The 17,075-nt window shown below is 47.3% G+C and overlaps 1 protein-coding gene across 7 annotated transcripts in view; it reads right to left on the bottom strand.

Moving 5' to 3' along the window:
* Window positions 1–3,522: 3,522 nt before the first annotated feature.
* FARS2 (phenylalanyl-tRNA synthetase 2, mitochondrial) overlaps window positions 3,523–17,075 on the bottom strand; it is a 546,789-nt gene continuing 533,236 nt past the window's right edge. For all 7 annotated transcript variants that reach the window (XM_046006558.1, XM_046006561.1, XM_046006564.1 and 4 more), the window contains one exon: window positions 3,523–3,814. In XM_046006558.1, coding sequence (XP_045862514.1) covers window positions 3,676–3,814 — 139 coding nt within the window. In that variant the 3' untranslated portion in view covers window positions 3,523–3,675. The remainder of the gene's footprint in view (window positions 3,815–17,075) is intronic.

Raw genomic sequence — 17,075 nt, 5'->3', positions numbered from 1 at the left:
GGCTTTGAGCGTCAGGGGATAGAAAGGGGCTTCTAGCAGTTTTGACATAGAACTCGTGGCTGGTCCTGAGGGTCTACATCAAAGGCCCTAGCCCCTCACTGAGAGGTCCTGTGGCTTGTCTCTGGCTGCTGTCACTGTCCTGAAGCTTGAAGCCCCTGCCGGCAATGTCTCCACAATGGTGGCTCGTTGCTTCTACCTGGGTTCAGAAGGGATTCCCCACCCTATCAGCATCCCAGGGCCTGGGCAGATGCACAGGGAGGAGTGGGAGGCAACGTTACGAGCACAGGCCTGGGAGTCAGGAGGCCCTACCTTCTCCAGCGCATGTCCCTGCACACGGTTAATCTGGTTAATCTCGCCCGTGGAGTTGAGACGGTAATGGGATGAGCCACGGGAGCTGGTGCGGATGGAATGAGAGGATGCATGTGAACTCCATGAAGGAAGGACTTGGTTTCTCTTTCTGTGGCCCCATCTGTTGTACGAACAGAAGCCCCCACTCTAAATGGCCAAACAAAGGTGGAACATCATGCCCGGAAGACCGCAACGTTAGCCCCGTCAACTCCACCACCATTGTTACGCCCCCTCCCGCCACCGGAAAAATATGTACCTGTCCTGCAGATGGGGAGGGGCCCATGGCCCTGGCCAGTGGCCCGCAAGTGCTGTTTGAGTGACGGTGGTCAGTGGGAAGACTGGCAGACTCCTGGCAGGCACGAGGATGGAGGACACAGTGTGTCCACTGTGGTGTCTCGTTAAGCAGAGTCAGTGTGTGGCCATTTGGAAGCTGCCACGTGTTCTTTGGGTTCCCTTTCTCGTTTCTTGTCTGCCAGCCCACCAGCCCATGGTCGGGTGCATTGGGCCAGCGTTGGGGTGACTGGTTGATTCCAAGAATGACAGGCTGCTGGGGAATCAGGTCAGCAGGGGGTCACCAGCAGGAAGAGGAAAGAGTGGGGAGGGGACAAAGGGACGAATGTCTGTGGAGCCCACAAGGCTGCTCCCTAAGGCTGCAGCTGGTCACAGAATTTATCTCCATGAACTTCAGAGTAGCCAGAGACTGCTGACCTCTGTCCGGCTGGCATCTGTGATGTGTGGGCTGCAAAGGTACTGGGTCCTCAGCTCCAGGACATGGCTGCAACCTTAGCCTGAGCCTTCCCGACCCTTATGAGTGTCAAGGATTTTCATGGGCCTTACACCTGAAGATGTGCTAAGATGTCAGATTCGGTATGGTATTGGGGAAAATGGCTCTGGAAAGTCTGGTTCTAGGCCTAGCTCTATGGTAATTAGCTATGCCCCTGGGTACGTCCTCTTGACCATCTAGTGTCCTCACATATACACTCGTCTAGGGAGAGATATGGCTGCTCTCTGGTTTTTGTTTTTTTTAAAAAGATTTATTTATTTGAGAGGAAAAGTGGGGTGGGCTAGAGGGAGAAGGAAAGAATCCCAAGCAGACTCCCCACTGAGCGTGGAGTCCAAAGCGGGGCTTGATCCCACGGCCTTGGGCTCAATCCCATGACCCCGAGAGCATGACCTGAGCTGAAACCAAGAGTCGGACGCCCAAGTGACTGAGCTACCCAGACGCCCCCCTCCAGGATCTGTTCCCATTCGAACATTGCACAGTTCTACCTCTTCCCACCTGAATAATGATCAGAGCAGGTATCATTTACGGCTGCCTCGTTAGGCTCCAGGTTCTACGCGAAGTGGAGCGCACGAGACGTCTCATCAGGCCCTCGCGAGCACTCTCCGGGAACGTGCTATTGTTACTCCTACTATACAAAGGAGGGACCCAAGCACCCCAGAGGCTCATGGTGCTGGTGCTGGTGTTAGTCACCATGCTTGACTTTATACAGAGTTCCCTGTTCTTGAGCTGCAAAGTGCTATTCATCTTACGGCTTAAATGGCTTTTCTTATTGTTTCCTTTCTCGTTACATGTTCCCCGGTGGGAGCCACACGGAAAGTCAAGAGCTGGCTGCTCCCTGGGCTCTGGTGGGGCAGTTAGGCGTGAGTGCCAGACCGCTGGAGTGGAGCCCACGCAGCTGGAGTTCTCCAAACGGAACCGAGGCCCAAGGAGCCGGAGGGAGGGAGGCACAGACCCCACCACCAACCAACATCTGTTTAGATGGAGGTTACTAATCTGGACGCAGTAGGCTTGAGCGTGAGGCCAGCCACCTCCTGGGTGTCATCCTGGTCAAGTCCTGTGATTTCTTTAGGTCTCAGTGTCTCCTTTGCACAATTTAGATAACTAATATACCTTATAGTGTATTGAGAGGGACATTCAGAACAGCCCTCTGTGAAGCCTTCTGAATGTCACTTCTCCAGGCCCGGGCAGAGGGTTTGGACCAAGCACAGGATCTGACAAGTCTTTACTCTGGCTCAAGGCTGGGGGAGGGGGCAGCACCCTGATTGTCTGGGTATTACCCACCTAACTTGTTTTATTGGAGAATATTAATCAATGCCTAACTGGTCTTGGGGATGAAAACGACCTCTGGAAATGCAGCCCGAGGCTGGAGCAGAAACAGTCTGCTAGCAAACGCTACTGAAGAAGACATTACGAATCATACTGTGCCTTCCCACTCAGATCTAGCCACTTAAGGAACTGCATCCAGGCGGCCCCAGGACCTGGGACAGCAGTTTGATTCCAAGCCTGGGTGCAGGAGTTGGGGTTTTGTTTCCTTAATTCCTCGAAAATCCAAAGGAAAAGTACAAATGAATAACAAGGTAGAATGACATGAAAGCCCATTCCTTCCCTTTGAGAGCAGCTGCCCACCCCCCCACGCCCTAGCTGATAATGGCCACCCCTCATCAAATATTTATCCCAGCCCTTGCAGTCCTCCATCAGCCTCTAGCATCGTGCCGGGGATGGAATTTGATTATTAAAAATGGTCAGGAGTGAGGCTGGCAGACTACAAAGTGCCTGGGATGGAAAGGGGGGGCATCAAAGCCCCATATTCTTCCTTAAAGGTCGTTTCCGGAAGCACGGGCCTTCTGTGAGGCAATAAAACTTGCAGGGGTTCAAGGACAGGGTTCCTGTGGGCCTCCCAGCCTCTGGGGTGGCTCTTGCTCCTTTCCTTCCTCGCTGCTGGGCCAGAAGGGAGCTGAGCCCAAGCCCTGGGGCAAGAGGCCTGGCTCCAAGCCACGGGTTTATGAAAAACAAGAACTATCCTGCCCCACTGAGACACGTGACTGCCTTCACTTTTGAGGGGGGCCCTGGCATTTCATTAGTGCCCTGTGTGAAGCCTGCCCTTTGCAAAGCAGAAAATGAAGAGAAGAAAGCAAGCATGGAAGCAGACTCAAACAATCTTCTGGTGTCTGGAGTTTCTGATGTCTCTTTGTGTCTTCACTCATTACAAGGGTGGAGAGCCTGACAGGAAAGAAATCACGCCTGGTCTTTATACTTTAATGGAACCTAGGGACCAATTAACCACACTGAGCGCCAACGGGCAAAGCATTTCTTCAAGGAAGAGGAGGGATCTCTTATAGTATCGCTTCTTTTTTCCCTCTTTGCTCAAATAAAAGACAAATGCCATGTCAACAGCTTCTCAGGAGCGATCCTTTATTTTCTGAAAGTCCCAACACTGACCCACTTATCAAAACATGACGGATGCCCCCGTCCACAAACAGTAGCCTTTTCTCTCCGCAAATCCCTGGAGCCCCGAGCGGCGACGGCCTGGTCCGGCAGCGGCCTCAAAACCTGCCCTCCACGCCCAGCAGCTGCACCGTGGCCTCCTGCACCGCCTGGTGCACGTGCCGGACCTCTCTCTGGGACAGGGTCCGCTCCATGTGGCGGTACGTGATGCGGTAGCAGTGGCTGGTCTTGTGCGTCCTGGGGAGCGAAACAGAAAGGCAGGTGAGTGAGGGACAGGCGTGCCCGCTGCCTGCAGGAGCCGTGCTGGTGGCCCCGAGCAGGCCGACCCCAGTTCGGAGCCGAGGATGGGATCCAGGTGGTAGGGAGACATCACTCGCCGCAACAGCCTGCACCTCTTGTGTGCAGCGTGGGCAGTGGTGTTAGGGGAACACGGACTTAAACAAACAAGACAGCTGCTTCCCACCGGCCCAGAAGCATTCAAGTTCCCAGGGGAAAGGGCGCTTCTTACAAGTCTCCAAGCCCTGGAGATTGTGATCCAGCAGGCGGGATGCAGGGCCTGGCTTCTGGGTTTTCCGTCGGCTCCCCAGGGGACTCTGAGAAGCAGACAGGGTGGGGAGCCAAGGCCGGTATGCCTCCACCCTTCTGGCAGCACAGGAAACAATCATGTGTGGAAGGCACACGAGGGTCCCAAGACCGGGACCGACCCCGAAGGCTGAGAGAGATCACTCTCTTCACACCCCTGTAGGCCACGGAAAGCATACAATTCTGCCAGACAGACATGCTTCCAAGGTCCAGGTGGTGGGGCCTTTTGCTAAACTTGGTCTCCACGGAGGCACGAGACAAGCCACAGATGCTCTGAGGACGAGAGGCTTTCTCCGCAGGCCTCTGTGCTGCAGACACACCGGACGGCCTCCCGGTGCTGCTGGAAGGACAAGGCCTGCCCTGCTGGGGCCCTTAAGAGACTGTCCACTGCAGAAGGACAGACCAACGGCGCCCTCCTGCACTGGGTTTCTGGTGGCTGTGGGAAGCCCCTGCCTGGCCTCCCCCAGGTGCAGAACACAGGCTTTTCTTCCAACCTGATGTCACCAAGAAAAGACGCGGCAACATCTTGAGTGTCTGAGAGATAGAAGGTTCTGGAGGAGGAGCAATGAGTTAAGAAGGAAGAAGGAGGGTGGAGGAGTTATGAAGCCTGAAGGTGAGGCAAACATTTATGAGAACAAGTGCGGCCTCACGATCTGGGGGCCTGGATTGTCAGTGACGTGGGGACCGTGGAAGGGTGCGATGGTTTCCTGTGTTTGTGGGGGGAGGGTGTGCTGAGCACTGCAAGAGGACCCTGTGCCAGCCCTTCTAATTCCCTGCCTTCGGGAGGGACACAGAGGCCCCTTCTGAGCACAGGGTCCTATAGCACTGGCCCCTCCATCTCCAGGCCTCAACACACCTTTCCTGGTCTCTGTTCCTTCTCTGTTGAAAGAGCTAACAGCATAGCGCCTTACTCCACCAGGCTTTCCAAACGGTTGTGGAGACCTATCTAGAAAGTGACAGGACTCTGCAGATTCTGAAGTGCTATACGAGGGTGAGGCCGGAGGATCCTGTTGGCAACTGTTAGTACACGTTCTCGTCGGTTCACTCTGGCTTCTCTTAGTTAGCTTAAGAGTTGGTAATATGGCCCCTTGACAAGCCAAGATTTCCAACCCAAGATAAATGGGAAAAATTTATCATCTTGCTTCTATGTGCTTTGGAGAAGGCCCCCATCAGGATTCATGGGATTCAAACAGCTTTTAGAAAACATTTCGATGAGTGAGGTGTAAATGAATCATAAACATATGGATTAATTTTATAAATTGAGAGAAATAAAATTGGCAGAATATTTGGTGGTAATTCAGTAGATTCAACTGAAAATCTACCAGCTTTGCCTTTTCCTTGCGTTACTGGTGAGAGAGAGAGAAGTTACTTTTATTTGTTTTCTAGGAAATCTTTTTTTTTTCGAAGATTTCATTTATTTGAGAGAGAGAGAAAGAGAGAGAAAGAGAGAGAGAGCACACGTGCGAGCACACATGAGCCGGGGTAGGAGCAGAGAGAGAGGGAAAGCAGACTCTACGTGGAATGTGGAGCCTGATGCGGGTCTCGATTCCCTGACCCTGAGATCACAACCTGAGCTGAAATCAAGAGTTAGATGCTCAGGACGCCTGGGTGGCTCAGTTGGTTGGATGACTGCCTTCGGCTCAGGTCATGGTCCCGGAGTTCCGGGATCGAGTTCCGCATCGGGCTCCCAGCTCCACGGGGAGTCTGCTCTCCCTCTGACCTTCTCCTCGCTCATGCTCTCTCACTGTCTCTCTCTCAAATAAATAAATAAAATCTTAAAAAAAAAAGTTAGATGCTTAACCGACTGAGCCACCCAGGTGGTCCTCTGTTTTCTAGGGACTTCTTTTTGGAGCTTTTAGTTGTTGGGACACCCTCCTGTCCTCCTTGTGCTTGCTGGAGAACTGGAAGAAGTGGAGCTGGTATTGGTCATGAGTTTCCTCAGCCCTGAGGAGCCGGCTCTCCCCAAGAACCACGGAGTCACAGAGCAGAGGGATCTTGTGGCTTATCACTGAGTAGGTACGAAGACAGACTCTCTGGAAGGAGGGACGCCCTCAGTGCCAACTCCAAGTATGCAAATTAGAGCTCCCATGATTCTTTTGCACCACCCAATGTGGACCTTTTTAGTCGGAAACTTCTCAGTCTTGTATCTGCCATGGCCCTCACTATCTCTCTGTAACAGCAGCAGGAAACATTTCTGTAGTGAGTCCTGCATGCTGGGCACCATTCCAAGCCCTCTGGAGGTGTTCACTCCTGGAAGCATCCAAACCCCACAGAGTACAAAGCATTACTGTCTTGGTTTATACTAACAAGGAAACTGAGGCACGGAGTGCCACGTAACTCACCCAACTTGAAACAAACACTAAGTGCAGGGCTGGGTTTGGAACCAGGCATCATGGCAGGAATGTCGATGGTAGAGCCACTGTGGAAAACCTTCTGGTGGTTCCTCAAAGCGTTAAACAGAGAATGACCCTATGACCCAGCCACTCCACTGCTAGGCATGTACCCAAAAGAACTGAAAGCAGGTGTTCAAACAAACACTTGTATGAGAATTTTCACAGCAGCTCCACTTACAACAGTCAAACGGGATATGGCCATCCGTGGATGAATGGATAAACAAAATATGGTATATCCACACCACGGAGTATGAGCCAGTCCTTAAAGGAATGGGGTGCTGACACCTGCTACAGTGTGGATGAACCCCCAAAAGCAGGCCGAGTGAAAGAAGCCAGGCACAGCAGACCACGTACCGCATCATTTCATCCCCACGAAACATCCGGAAGAGGGCAATTCATTCAGACAGAAAGCAGACTGGTGGTTTCCAGAGGGCGGGGGAAGGGAATATGGGCATAAACTGCTTAATAAATTAGTAAAGGGGCCGGGAGGCTAGAAGGGGAGCCTAGAAGGAGGAGCCCCTGCACTGAATGTCAGTTACAGGAAGAAATGACAGCCACAGACTCCAACAGGAATGTCCGTTATTACAGACCCCAGCAGAAGGGTCTCGCCGGGAAACAGTCATCAGTGACAGGCCCCCACAGGCAAAGATTTACATCACATCTCCTTCAAGACACCCACCACCTGCGGGTCAGAAAAACTCAGCTAGTGAGAAACCGTCATCACCCCAAACTCTCACTTCTCTCCAATGGACTTTTTCCAAAACGACCCCTCTCAACTCCTCCTTCTTCCTCATAAAGAAGAAGATGAATGGGAAAAATTTATCCCTCTCAACTTCTCCTTCTTCTCTTTCATTTGTGGGACTTGCCTATGGTTGTGTCATAGCTGGCTTGTTCCGGACTATAATTCTCTGTTATTCCCAAATAAACACATTGTTTGCTGGGAAGATCACTGGCCATTTTAAGGTGAACAGTGGGTACGAGGCTTTCTTCTGGGGTGAAGGAAATGCTTTGGAACTAGGTAGGTAGTGTGGTTGCCTAACATTGAGAATGTACTAAATGCCACTGAACCACCCACTTTAAAAGTGGTTAACTTTCAGGGCGCCTGGGTGGCTCAGTGGGTTAAGCCTCTGCCTTCAGCTCAGGTCATGATCCCAGGGTCCTGGGATCGAGCCCCGCATCGGGCTCTCTGCTCAGTGAGCAGCCTGCTTTCCTCTCTCTCTGCCTGCCTCTCTGCCTACTTGTGATCTCTCTCTGCCGAATAAACATTAAAAGAAAAAAAAAAGTGGTTAACTTTCACCTCATTACAAACACACACAATCTAGGGAATTTGCTTTCAGAGCCCAAGTATTAAGTGCCACGCCTCAGTGCTCCAGCATATTCCTCCTCTCTTCCTGTCCCACCGCCAGCCTCTTCCTTCTACCCCAGCTTCCCCTATGAAACGACAGGGTTTGCAAGCTATTGAGAAGGGTAATGTCTTTAATCCTCCTGCTCAAGGATGAGATGGAGTAAGCCGTGTTCCTTTCTATCTCTGCCCTGTGACTAACGGAGGGCACAAGCCACACATGAGGCATAACTGAGAAGCCCTGGGACAGAGATGGTTTTTAATAAAGGCCTTTCCTGCTTAAGGAGGCATATAAAAGGCAGGCTGCAAAGCCAAGGAACTGTGGGGAATCCGGAGAGCTGTGGGAAGACCATGGGATTGGGACGGGGGGCGGGGGTTGTGGCAGCAGCTCCTGTCCACCCTCCACCCCACCCAGCGGGCTGGGCCTCGGGAATCTGCCACAGCCCGCCCTCCAGACTCACACGGGCACAACCTTCGGGACGAGAAAATTTCCCTGGAGGAGAGACGAGACTATATGGACAATTGTAGTTTTCAGGGTAAACACAAGTTCTCTCTTATGTACTTGATTGGCTTCTACTTCTCGGCAAAATAAGTGAAAAGACCCATGACTGAGTTTGAGAGGGCAAATCTCACTAAAGGGAGTTTGAAGAAAGAGTCTGAACATTCCTTTTGGTGTTGGGATTTCATTGCATTGGGATACTGGCAAAAATGAGTTGGTTGCTGGCTGGAGCTTGAATTTTTAACAGAGATTGAGAACATTTGAGCTTCAAGGGGTTATCGCTGGTCTCCTCACAGATTCCTTTAGTCTGTCCACAAACAGCATGCTCTAGGCACTGAGCTGGACAGAGGTAAGCAAGTGAGGAGAATCCCGACCCAACCAGCTCACATCCAGGGACCGGTGGTCTGCCAAGGTCCTTCTGCCATCAGAGAGGAGCCCAATGGAGAACCATTTCCCTCAAGGCCGTGAGGGGCCTCGTGCTTGCCATGTGAGGTCAGCCATGCTGCACTTCCACCTCACATGCTCCTTCAGCAAACGATTCTTCCCTCTGGCGCTTTGTTGTGAGCGTTTCTGTGGTGAACATACAAGGTGTGGGAGGCAGGAGACTAGCTCCCAGTCAAGCCCCAGCAATGTCTATGTGGCCTCCCCAGTGAGAGGCCTGGACTGAATGGGCCCGAATCTCCTTCAGGGTCTAACTTTGCAAGAGTTAGTGCAGAGGACAGAGGAGTTTCTAGAGTAAATGCACATGTGGAGGAAATGAGCCAGCCAGCGAGCAGTATGTGTGAGCCTGGATGGAATGAAAGAGCAGGGGGCCCTGATCTGGGTCAACTTCCAGACAGGCTGACGTGTGGACACACGGTGCATCAGTGATATTAGTGATCAAAGCAAGAGGGAAGGAAGCTGGCTTAATGGGTTGGATTATGGCTTCAAAGAGCCCACTAAGAAAGTCTTCCTGTAGAAGGTAGACCTCGAATCGTAATAGACACTCTGGACACCTTTTAGCCTCTCTTCACAAACTACCCTCCCCCAACTCCCACCCCATACTCTCCAGAACTAAGAGGTTTGCCTTTCTCATTCTCAGAATGGCAGGTCTTAGGCCCAAGGCTCCCTGGTAGACCATTTGGAGCGAGGGCCTCCCCCCAGTTCCTATGCAGCCAGCATCAGAGTTGCCTCTCACTGCTGTTGCTGCTATGGTTCTTCCCAGAGGGATTTCTGTTCCTGGGAGTCAGTCACAAGAAACCAAACCAGATGGTTCCTCTGACAGTTACTGCCTTGGGAAAGACAACTCCAATCCAGGCCTTGATGGAGGGAGAGTCAGAGCCAGGGAAAAAGGGACTTGCTGGGTGCAGCTTGAGTAGAGTTGCTTTCAAACCTGCCTCCCCCACCTACCACCCCGGCTCCCAGTCAGCTTGCATGTTGGCAACTTGAGAGCTCCTCAGAGACACACATTTTGCCGGCAAGAAATGCTTTTTCATATCAAACACTTGTCAAATCCTCAGGGAAGTTTCAAAGCACCCCCAGGGTTTTATTCACATCAATCCCTGTAATTTCTCCTGGTACTTCCCAATGAGGGTCTCATGCCAAGCTCCTCAGGAGGAACGAGTTCATGCTCACACCTCCTGGGGAGTGGGGCCAATGTTCTTGGTTTCCACATGCATGCATATAGGAAAATAATTGCTTTGGGGAAATCATCTAATAGAATCTTTTATGGAGAGGCCCAAGACAGAGACTAACCAGTGCCGTGAGTTCTCCGCTAGAGGATCTTGGGCCAGTTCGTAATCTCTGATTCAGGTTCTCATTCCAAGATACAGATAATGAACTCATAGGGTTTTTTGAAGAAACTGCATGAAAATAATACATGTTAAGGGTTTAGCATAGTTTAGGCTTAGAATTACTGATTGGTATTAATATTTATGTAACTGAAGATTACAGAGCCTCTACTTTGGGCCACACCGAAAGACCTCAGATGAATTATTTGAGCTTCAACACCCCATCTGTAAAAATGGGTCCCTACTTGGATACATGCTACAACACAGAGGGAATTGAAGGCATCATAGTAACTGAGATAAGCCAGACACAAAAGGTCAAACATAGAACTCCACTTATATAAGGTCCCTAGAGTTGTGAAAACTCATAGAGACAGGAAGTTGAAGGGTGGTTACCAGGGACTGGGGGAGGGAGGAGGAGGAGTTAGTGTTGAATGGGGATAGAGTTTGGGTCTGGGAAGATAAAGAAGACCTGGAGATGGATGGTGGTGATAGTTGTACAGAAGTGTGAATGTGCCTAATGCCACAGAACTGTACACTTAAAATGGTGAAAAAGGTCAATTTTATGTATATTTTATTAAAATAAAAAAAATTTGAGGAGGGTTGGCCCAAATAACCTAGTTCACTATTACTAGAAATGGAGGTTGGGAATTCACATTCATATTAAAAACAAATAAACAGAAGACAAGAACAACCCCCCACCCCCCAATTATTGCTATCCATGTGGCAGGACTGTTGCAAGGGTATAACATGGTTGGTCTCCATCCTCCCAAATGGTTCATTTTGATTTTGTTAACCTAGCTACTAAGCTGCCCTGCATTTTGCACAAATGAATTTTTATGATATCCTGCTCATAAAGCTACAACGAGGTTTGACCACATTTAAACAATTCTCGTCAACTATTCCATAGTTTTTCAAAGCATCCTCACACACTTCTAACCAGCTTGGAGTAATGGCTCATTTGCACAGATTTCCAAAGCTCTGTGCTTTTTGGTTGTGTGGAAAATTTGGAAGAGGTTTTATTTTTCTCCCTGGCTTAGTCTGCCAAGCCAAAGTCAACAGAGCTAACTTTAACTCTCTACTGTTACATGGCAGCTTCCCAAACGTGTTGACACTTTGGTGGATGAGTCAGGTTACAAAACAGAAGATTTGTGGTAGGTGAAGTGCTACATTTCCAACTCAATCAACTGATCAGCAATTATTTATCTTGTGCTGAGGCAGACATTGTGGGAGATACAAAATACGAATTGCTTGATCAATACATAAATATTCACGGAGGGGCTTCTCTGTGCACAACTCAGTGGCAGTGAATAAGTATCCCAAAATAATACAAAAAGAAGGATTAGGCTAGATTACCATCTATTTGGGGTTTAAGACATTTATACATGGAAATACACCAACAGGACAAAGCTATTTATGCTAAATGTTAAATGAATGACATGGACTGTAAATGGCTTATCAGTGAGAAAGATTGGCAGGGGAGACGAGATTAGATTGAGATCTTAAAGTATGACTAGGATTTTTGCAGGTGAAGGCCAAGAGGTGCATCCGGCTGGCAAAATGACACAAGCACTGGCCGGGAGGCACTCATTATCTTTCTCCTCTTCCATTTCAATGCGGAGTTGCTGAGTGTATGTTGCAGGGGCAAATGGTCCAGTGAAGACGTGTCCAGAGGATGCATGATCTGCTGGGAGAAGGCTACAATCACAGCAGGAAGCCAGCTTTGGTCACAGCATGTACAGGAAGTGATTGACCCTGTACGAGGGAAGGGTCATTTCTGCAAAGGCACAGACAGAAGCATGGACATGCATGGACAGGTTGAGGAGGGGTGAGTAGTTCAGAGTGGCTGGTCTGGGTCTACACCTTTCTATAGTACAGAACTGGTGGGGGAGGAGGCTGCAGGGTGGGTGGGGATTATAGAGGAGGGCCTCGTGTTCTGGTTCGGAAGCCTCAGATGAAAATGCATCATTAAGCAATCAACCAAAACAACAAAGTCCAGGATCATGTCTCTGTAATACCTTGTGACTGCTCTGGGCAGTTTTATTGTATCTAGAGTCTGGCCCTCAGCGAACTTCAGATCTTACTCCCCCCCATACAACAGAGGATTACTCAGATATTATGGTTTACCATGTCACCGATCTGATAGTAACAGCCACCCAACCAAGGGGGTATGCTACTGATCTATCCTCAATTCCATATTTATAAGTAGAATTACTCATAACTGTGTTATGCTGTATAGATACATTTCTTTAGCAAGTAATGGATGAATTGTGCTAATTACTTTAAGAAAGACTCAGTGTCTAATTATGAAGGAAGTATTAGGAAAGAGAAATTTATATGCATTTCTAGTGACTTAGAGTTATTTTGCAAACGGTTTTGAGGAGGGACTCTCTGGTCTAATTAACAGTACTATGTCTTGACAAATAGTGAGTGGGAGGTTGAGGGACAGAGTGACAAAATAGGGACTTGGCTGTTAGGATGAGCTTCTTCTATCCATAGTATTCTAGGCTGGAGCGCAGCAGTAATATCTTGGTTAAGGATTCATCATACAAGCAACATGTTTTATGGAATCACAGAATCCAAGACATGGGACTTGAAGATTTTCTGGCCCATGCTTGAGCACTTTCTACAAAGCCTTCTGCTGGATTACTTCTGGGGCTACCCATTTCAGGCTTTCCCAGTGAAGGCTGAAAGCGAGATTCCCTTTACATTAAGCTGACAAGTGCCTCCTATGTTTCTCTTCACTGGTGCTGGATTCTGTCCCACAACAGCCCTGGCAGGGACTCCCAGGATCATTGGTAGTCAGAGTTGGAGGCAGCATATAATAATGTTGGACATCATTGTCTTTGAGATTAAATGTCTGTCTATGCATCTGCCCACCCATCCATCCACCCAACAGATGAAGTGAATATCCAATATATGTCATGCATTTTGCCAGGTATAAGGACCTAATGGTGGAATAAAACAAAACAAAACAAAACAGACCTGACCTCACGAAGCTCACAGTCTAGCATAAAATATAGGCATTAATCAAAGAATTAGAAAGAAATATAAACTGCTACTACCCTATTGGGCTTGAAGAAGAGGTACAGGGAGCCATGAGGCTACATAAAAGGGCAATTAACGTAAATGGGTAGGTCAGAGTTGTGTCCTGTACAAGTGTCAGTGAACAACTCAGAAGTTTCTAGAATGTTTGTGTGCACTCCTTTATAGTCATACCACAGTTATGGACGTCCCTAATGGATTTATTTTTACCATCTAGAGAAGGACATGATTATCCCAGACCATCTATTCCCCTGAAGAGCTAATATGAGGAAACCAAACCAACAGATTGTGTCCTAGAACCTGTAGCACCTATACGAAAACTATGTTTAAATTCCAAATATTGATAAAATTAAAGAAAGTTCTGGGCTTTGCCATCAGACACTCTTTGTAAAATTGAAATGCTTTGTTAGTAGCAACAGTGGCAACAATAAGAAAGATTAACAATTATAAAGTGATGCAGCTTCCAGAGCCTTGGACACACATGGTTTTATTGGTTGAGACCCACACGGCAATCATGATAGGTGGTCACCTCCTTCTGCAGAGCCAGGTGCAGGCTCAGACAGATGCAGTGACTTAGTGAAGGCCACGGTCAGAATATGTGGGGACTCACTTCCTTTTCATTCAAGTCTGCTCATCTTTTTGTTGTAGGCACACTTTGTTCAGCCTGTTAATGTCTGCTGCAGGCACCATTAGCTTTATTTTTAAGATTTATTTATTTGAGAGAGAAAAAGAAAGAGAGAGAGAAGGAAAGAGAGACAGTGCATGAGTGGAGGTGAGGAGCAGAGAGAGAGGGAGAGACAGAATCTGAAGCAGACTCTGCACTGAGCATGGACGCCCAATAGGGTGCTCCATCTCATGACCTTGAGATCATGACTGAGCCGAAACCAACAGTTGGATTCTCAACTGACTGAGCCACCCAGGTGCTCCACCATTAACTACTTTTAACCAGGGATATCCCAGTAACGATTATTATTTACCAATTAAATTATAGGATGCTTTTAGAAATATGACTAGGACTTTATCACAAAACAGGGAAAGAATAAATTCATTAGTAAATATTACTTAGCAGAGAAAGTGTAGGAAGTATAAAGAAAGCAAGGGTGAAAGAAGAAAGAAAAAACATTTTATTTTTTTTTAGAGAGAGAAAGCAGGGACGGGGTGGAGGGGCAGAGAGAGAGAGAGGGAGAGCGAATCCTAAGCAGGTTCCATGCTCAGCACAGAGCTGAACACAGGGCTCAAACTCACAGCCCTGAGTTTATGATCTGGCCTGAAATCAAGAGTCAGACACTTAACTGACTGAGCCACCCTGGAGGGCCCCAAGAAAAAAACATTTGAAAGGGAAGAGTGATCTACTATGTACTCAGTGCTAGGCACTTTCATGTTTCATTTTATCCTCATCATTCATAGAAAATACAGGGGAGAAAAAGAAAAACAAAGCCAGAATAAGAGAGAATATGAGATTGATGAGGCCAGTCAAACCTGGAGAACACAGAACCCAGACCTGCAGGTTGCGTTTGAACTAGTGGAGACAATAAACTTGCTTTAGCACTTGTAAACCAATGAAAAGAAAGCCTTATCCATTCCATATTTCATAGTGCCTGAGAGAAGACTGCAGTTCTTTAGGGAAGCAAAACTTACCCCAACATAATATTCTAAAAGAAATTTCTCAGGTGGGGCTTCCTACAGGGAACTTCTCATTAATAATGTTTATGATTTATGGGTCACTTAGTATGTCTACATGCATTATCCTATTTCATTCTTATCACAGTCCCATCATAATGGGAATTATTTACCCTATTTTTCAGGTGAGAAAACTATAGCTCAAAGAGGTTAAAAGTGACTTGCCCAGGTCACTCAAACAGTAGGTAAGACATAGGATTACAACTGAAATAATCCAAGTGCTTCCAAAGCTATGCTTTTAATCCTGGGCTGGGGATACTGACTGCTATTAGTGGCCAGTGTCTCACTATTTTCAAGGCAGTAGTGAGTTTCATAAGGCTGTTCCCTTGATGAAACTTGAGGGAATAGCCCTAAAATATACTTCCACAAAATAGCAATTTTGCTTCAGGCAAGGGAAGTCGGTTGGTTCAACATAGCTTTTTTGGTGGCCTAGATATCTTTGCCACTTGGATAAATCCAGTGACCTCTACAGGTCTCCCCTCTTCCTCAATAAAACAGAAGCAATGCTATTTGTTCTTATAGTCCCTCAGTTAGGAAAAAACTGAAGTCATGTGAAAAAAGCACTGTCAGCAACTTCGAAGAAAGTACTAATAGAGTCAGAGTCAGAGTCCGTAAACCATTTTAAAATATTATTGAATTACAGTTATCCATTTTCCAACTCACTGAAAACAAGTCTTTTCTTTTTGGTATTTTCTTACTTCAAAAAAAAAAAATAAAGATATCAAGCTCACATTTCTGGTGTACTGTGGGGAAACATAGTCTTCTGAAGTTGAATCTGTCCATAATAAATAATTAGACAAAATTTGATAAGAGTGCCCATGGGTTACTTTCAAAGGAAAAATATCAAGACACCTCAATTGTGGACTCACAGGGCAATGTGACATATTGTCATGCTCATGCCTTGAAGAAAGTACTAGTGTGGGCTAACATCTTTAGGTTACCTCCTTTCATACTTCATGCTGAGTTTTTTTCTTTCTGGACAAGGAGTGAGTGCAGGGTTGGACAGTGTGTGTTTTGGACAGATTGCTGGAACAGGTGACCAAAGAGTATGTCTGTCTCTTCCATGTATGCTAACTAGCTCAGAATAAGACAGTAGTGAGCTAGGAAGGTTCCAGAATGATGGCAGAATAAAATAAAGATCCTACTGCTATATACTCCCAGATGTGTTAGATAACATACAAGGACATTGGCTTTGAAAAGAAGTAGATAGCTGAATATATAATATAAAAGCAAGTGAAAATCTCCAGGTACAAAAAATAAAGGGAAAAAAAAACCTATGCAATAGTAAGTGCCTAATGCTTCAGTTGCCTAGAGCAAAGAGCAGTATCCGTTATTGTAACCTGAAGTTTATATTTTAATGTCCACATGGGAACAGAGATGAAGGCTTTGGTCCACATGAAGCAAGAAGGTGGATTCCTGTACAACCAAATAAAACAGTAGACTAAGGAGAAAAATACATCCTTGGCACAAAGAGGAGCAAAGGAATCTTGTCTCTGCTTAGATTCTGAGAACAATGTAAAGGAGTCTACTCTGAGAATCACAATCCCAGTGTCACAAGAGGCTTTTGGATCCAAAACATACAATGCCTCAGATCTTCAAGCTGAGAAATCAATATAAAATTGGTCCTGGAATGGTGCTACTCTAGGATACCTGGCAGAGGAAAATGCAGAACACTCTGGAGAGAAGGTTAGCCACATGGGATCACTTCAGGAAAAGCTCCAAAGAACACAACCTCACAGCCAAAAATTACAGAGCACATGAGGAAATGACCCATGATATGCCTGAGTCATTAGATAAAAAACACAGGATTAGTACCCCAAGAATTTCAGACACAAGAACATCCAGAGAAGTGTTTAAAATGCCTAAAAGTGGATTTAAACATTTTAAAATGCTCCAAAGACATAAAAGAACCATAAGAAAGAACATTAAGAAAAGAGAATAGCAAATCAGAAATAGGCCCACATAAAAATGCAAGCAACCATGTGACTATTGCCTCTGAAGGCAGCCAATAGACACCGGTGAGAAACTCAAGACTGATTTGGAGGCTGTTCCTAGAGATTTGTAATCAGTGGCAAGGTGAATGCCTTTGATCTGAATTGCTAACCCTTTGTAAATAGTAACATCCTCTTCCCCAGTGACTCATTCTGTGTCAAAGGCCATACTTCCTGCAGACCCTGTCATTGTCTGTAGT

Source organism: Meles meles, chromosome 5 (assembly GCF_922984935.1).
Source record: "Meles meles chromosome 5, mMelMel3.1 paternal haplotype, whole genome shotgun sequence".
Taxonomy (NCBI): Eukaryota; Metazoa; Chordata; class Mammalia; order Carnivora; family Mustelidae; genus Meles; species Meles meles.
This window is presented reverse-complemented; position numbering and strand designations above follow the sequence as displayed.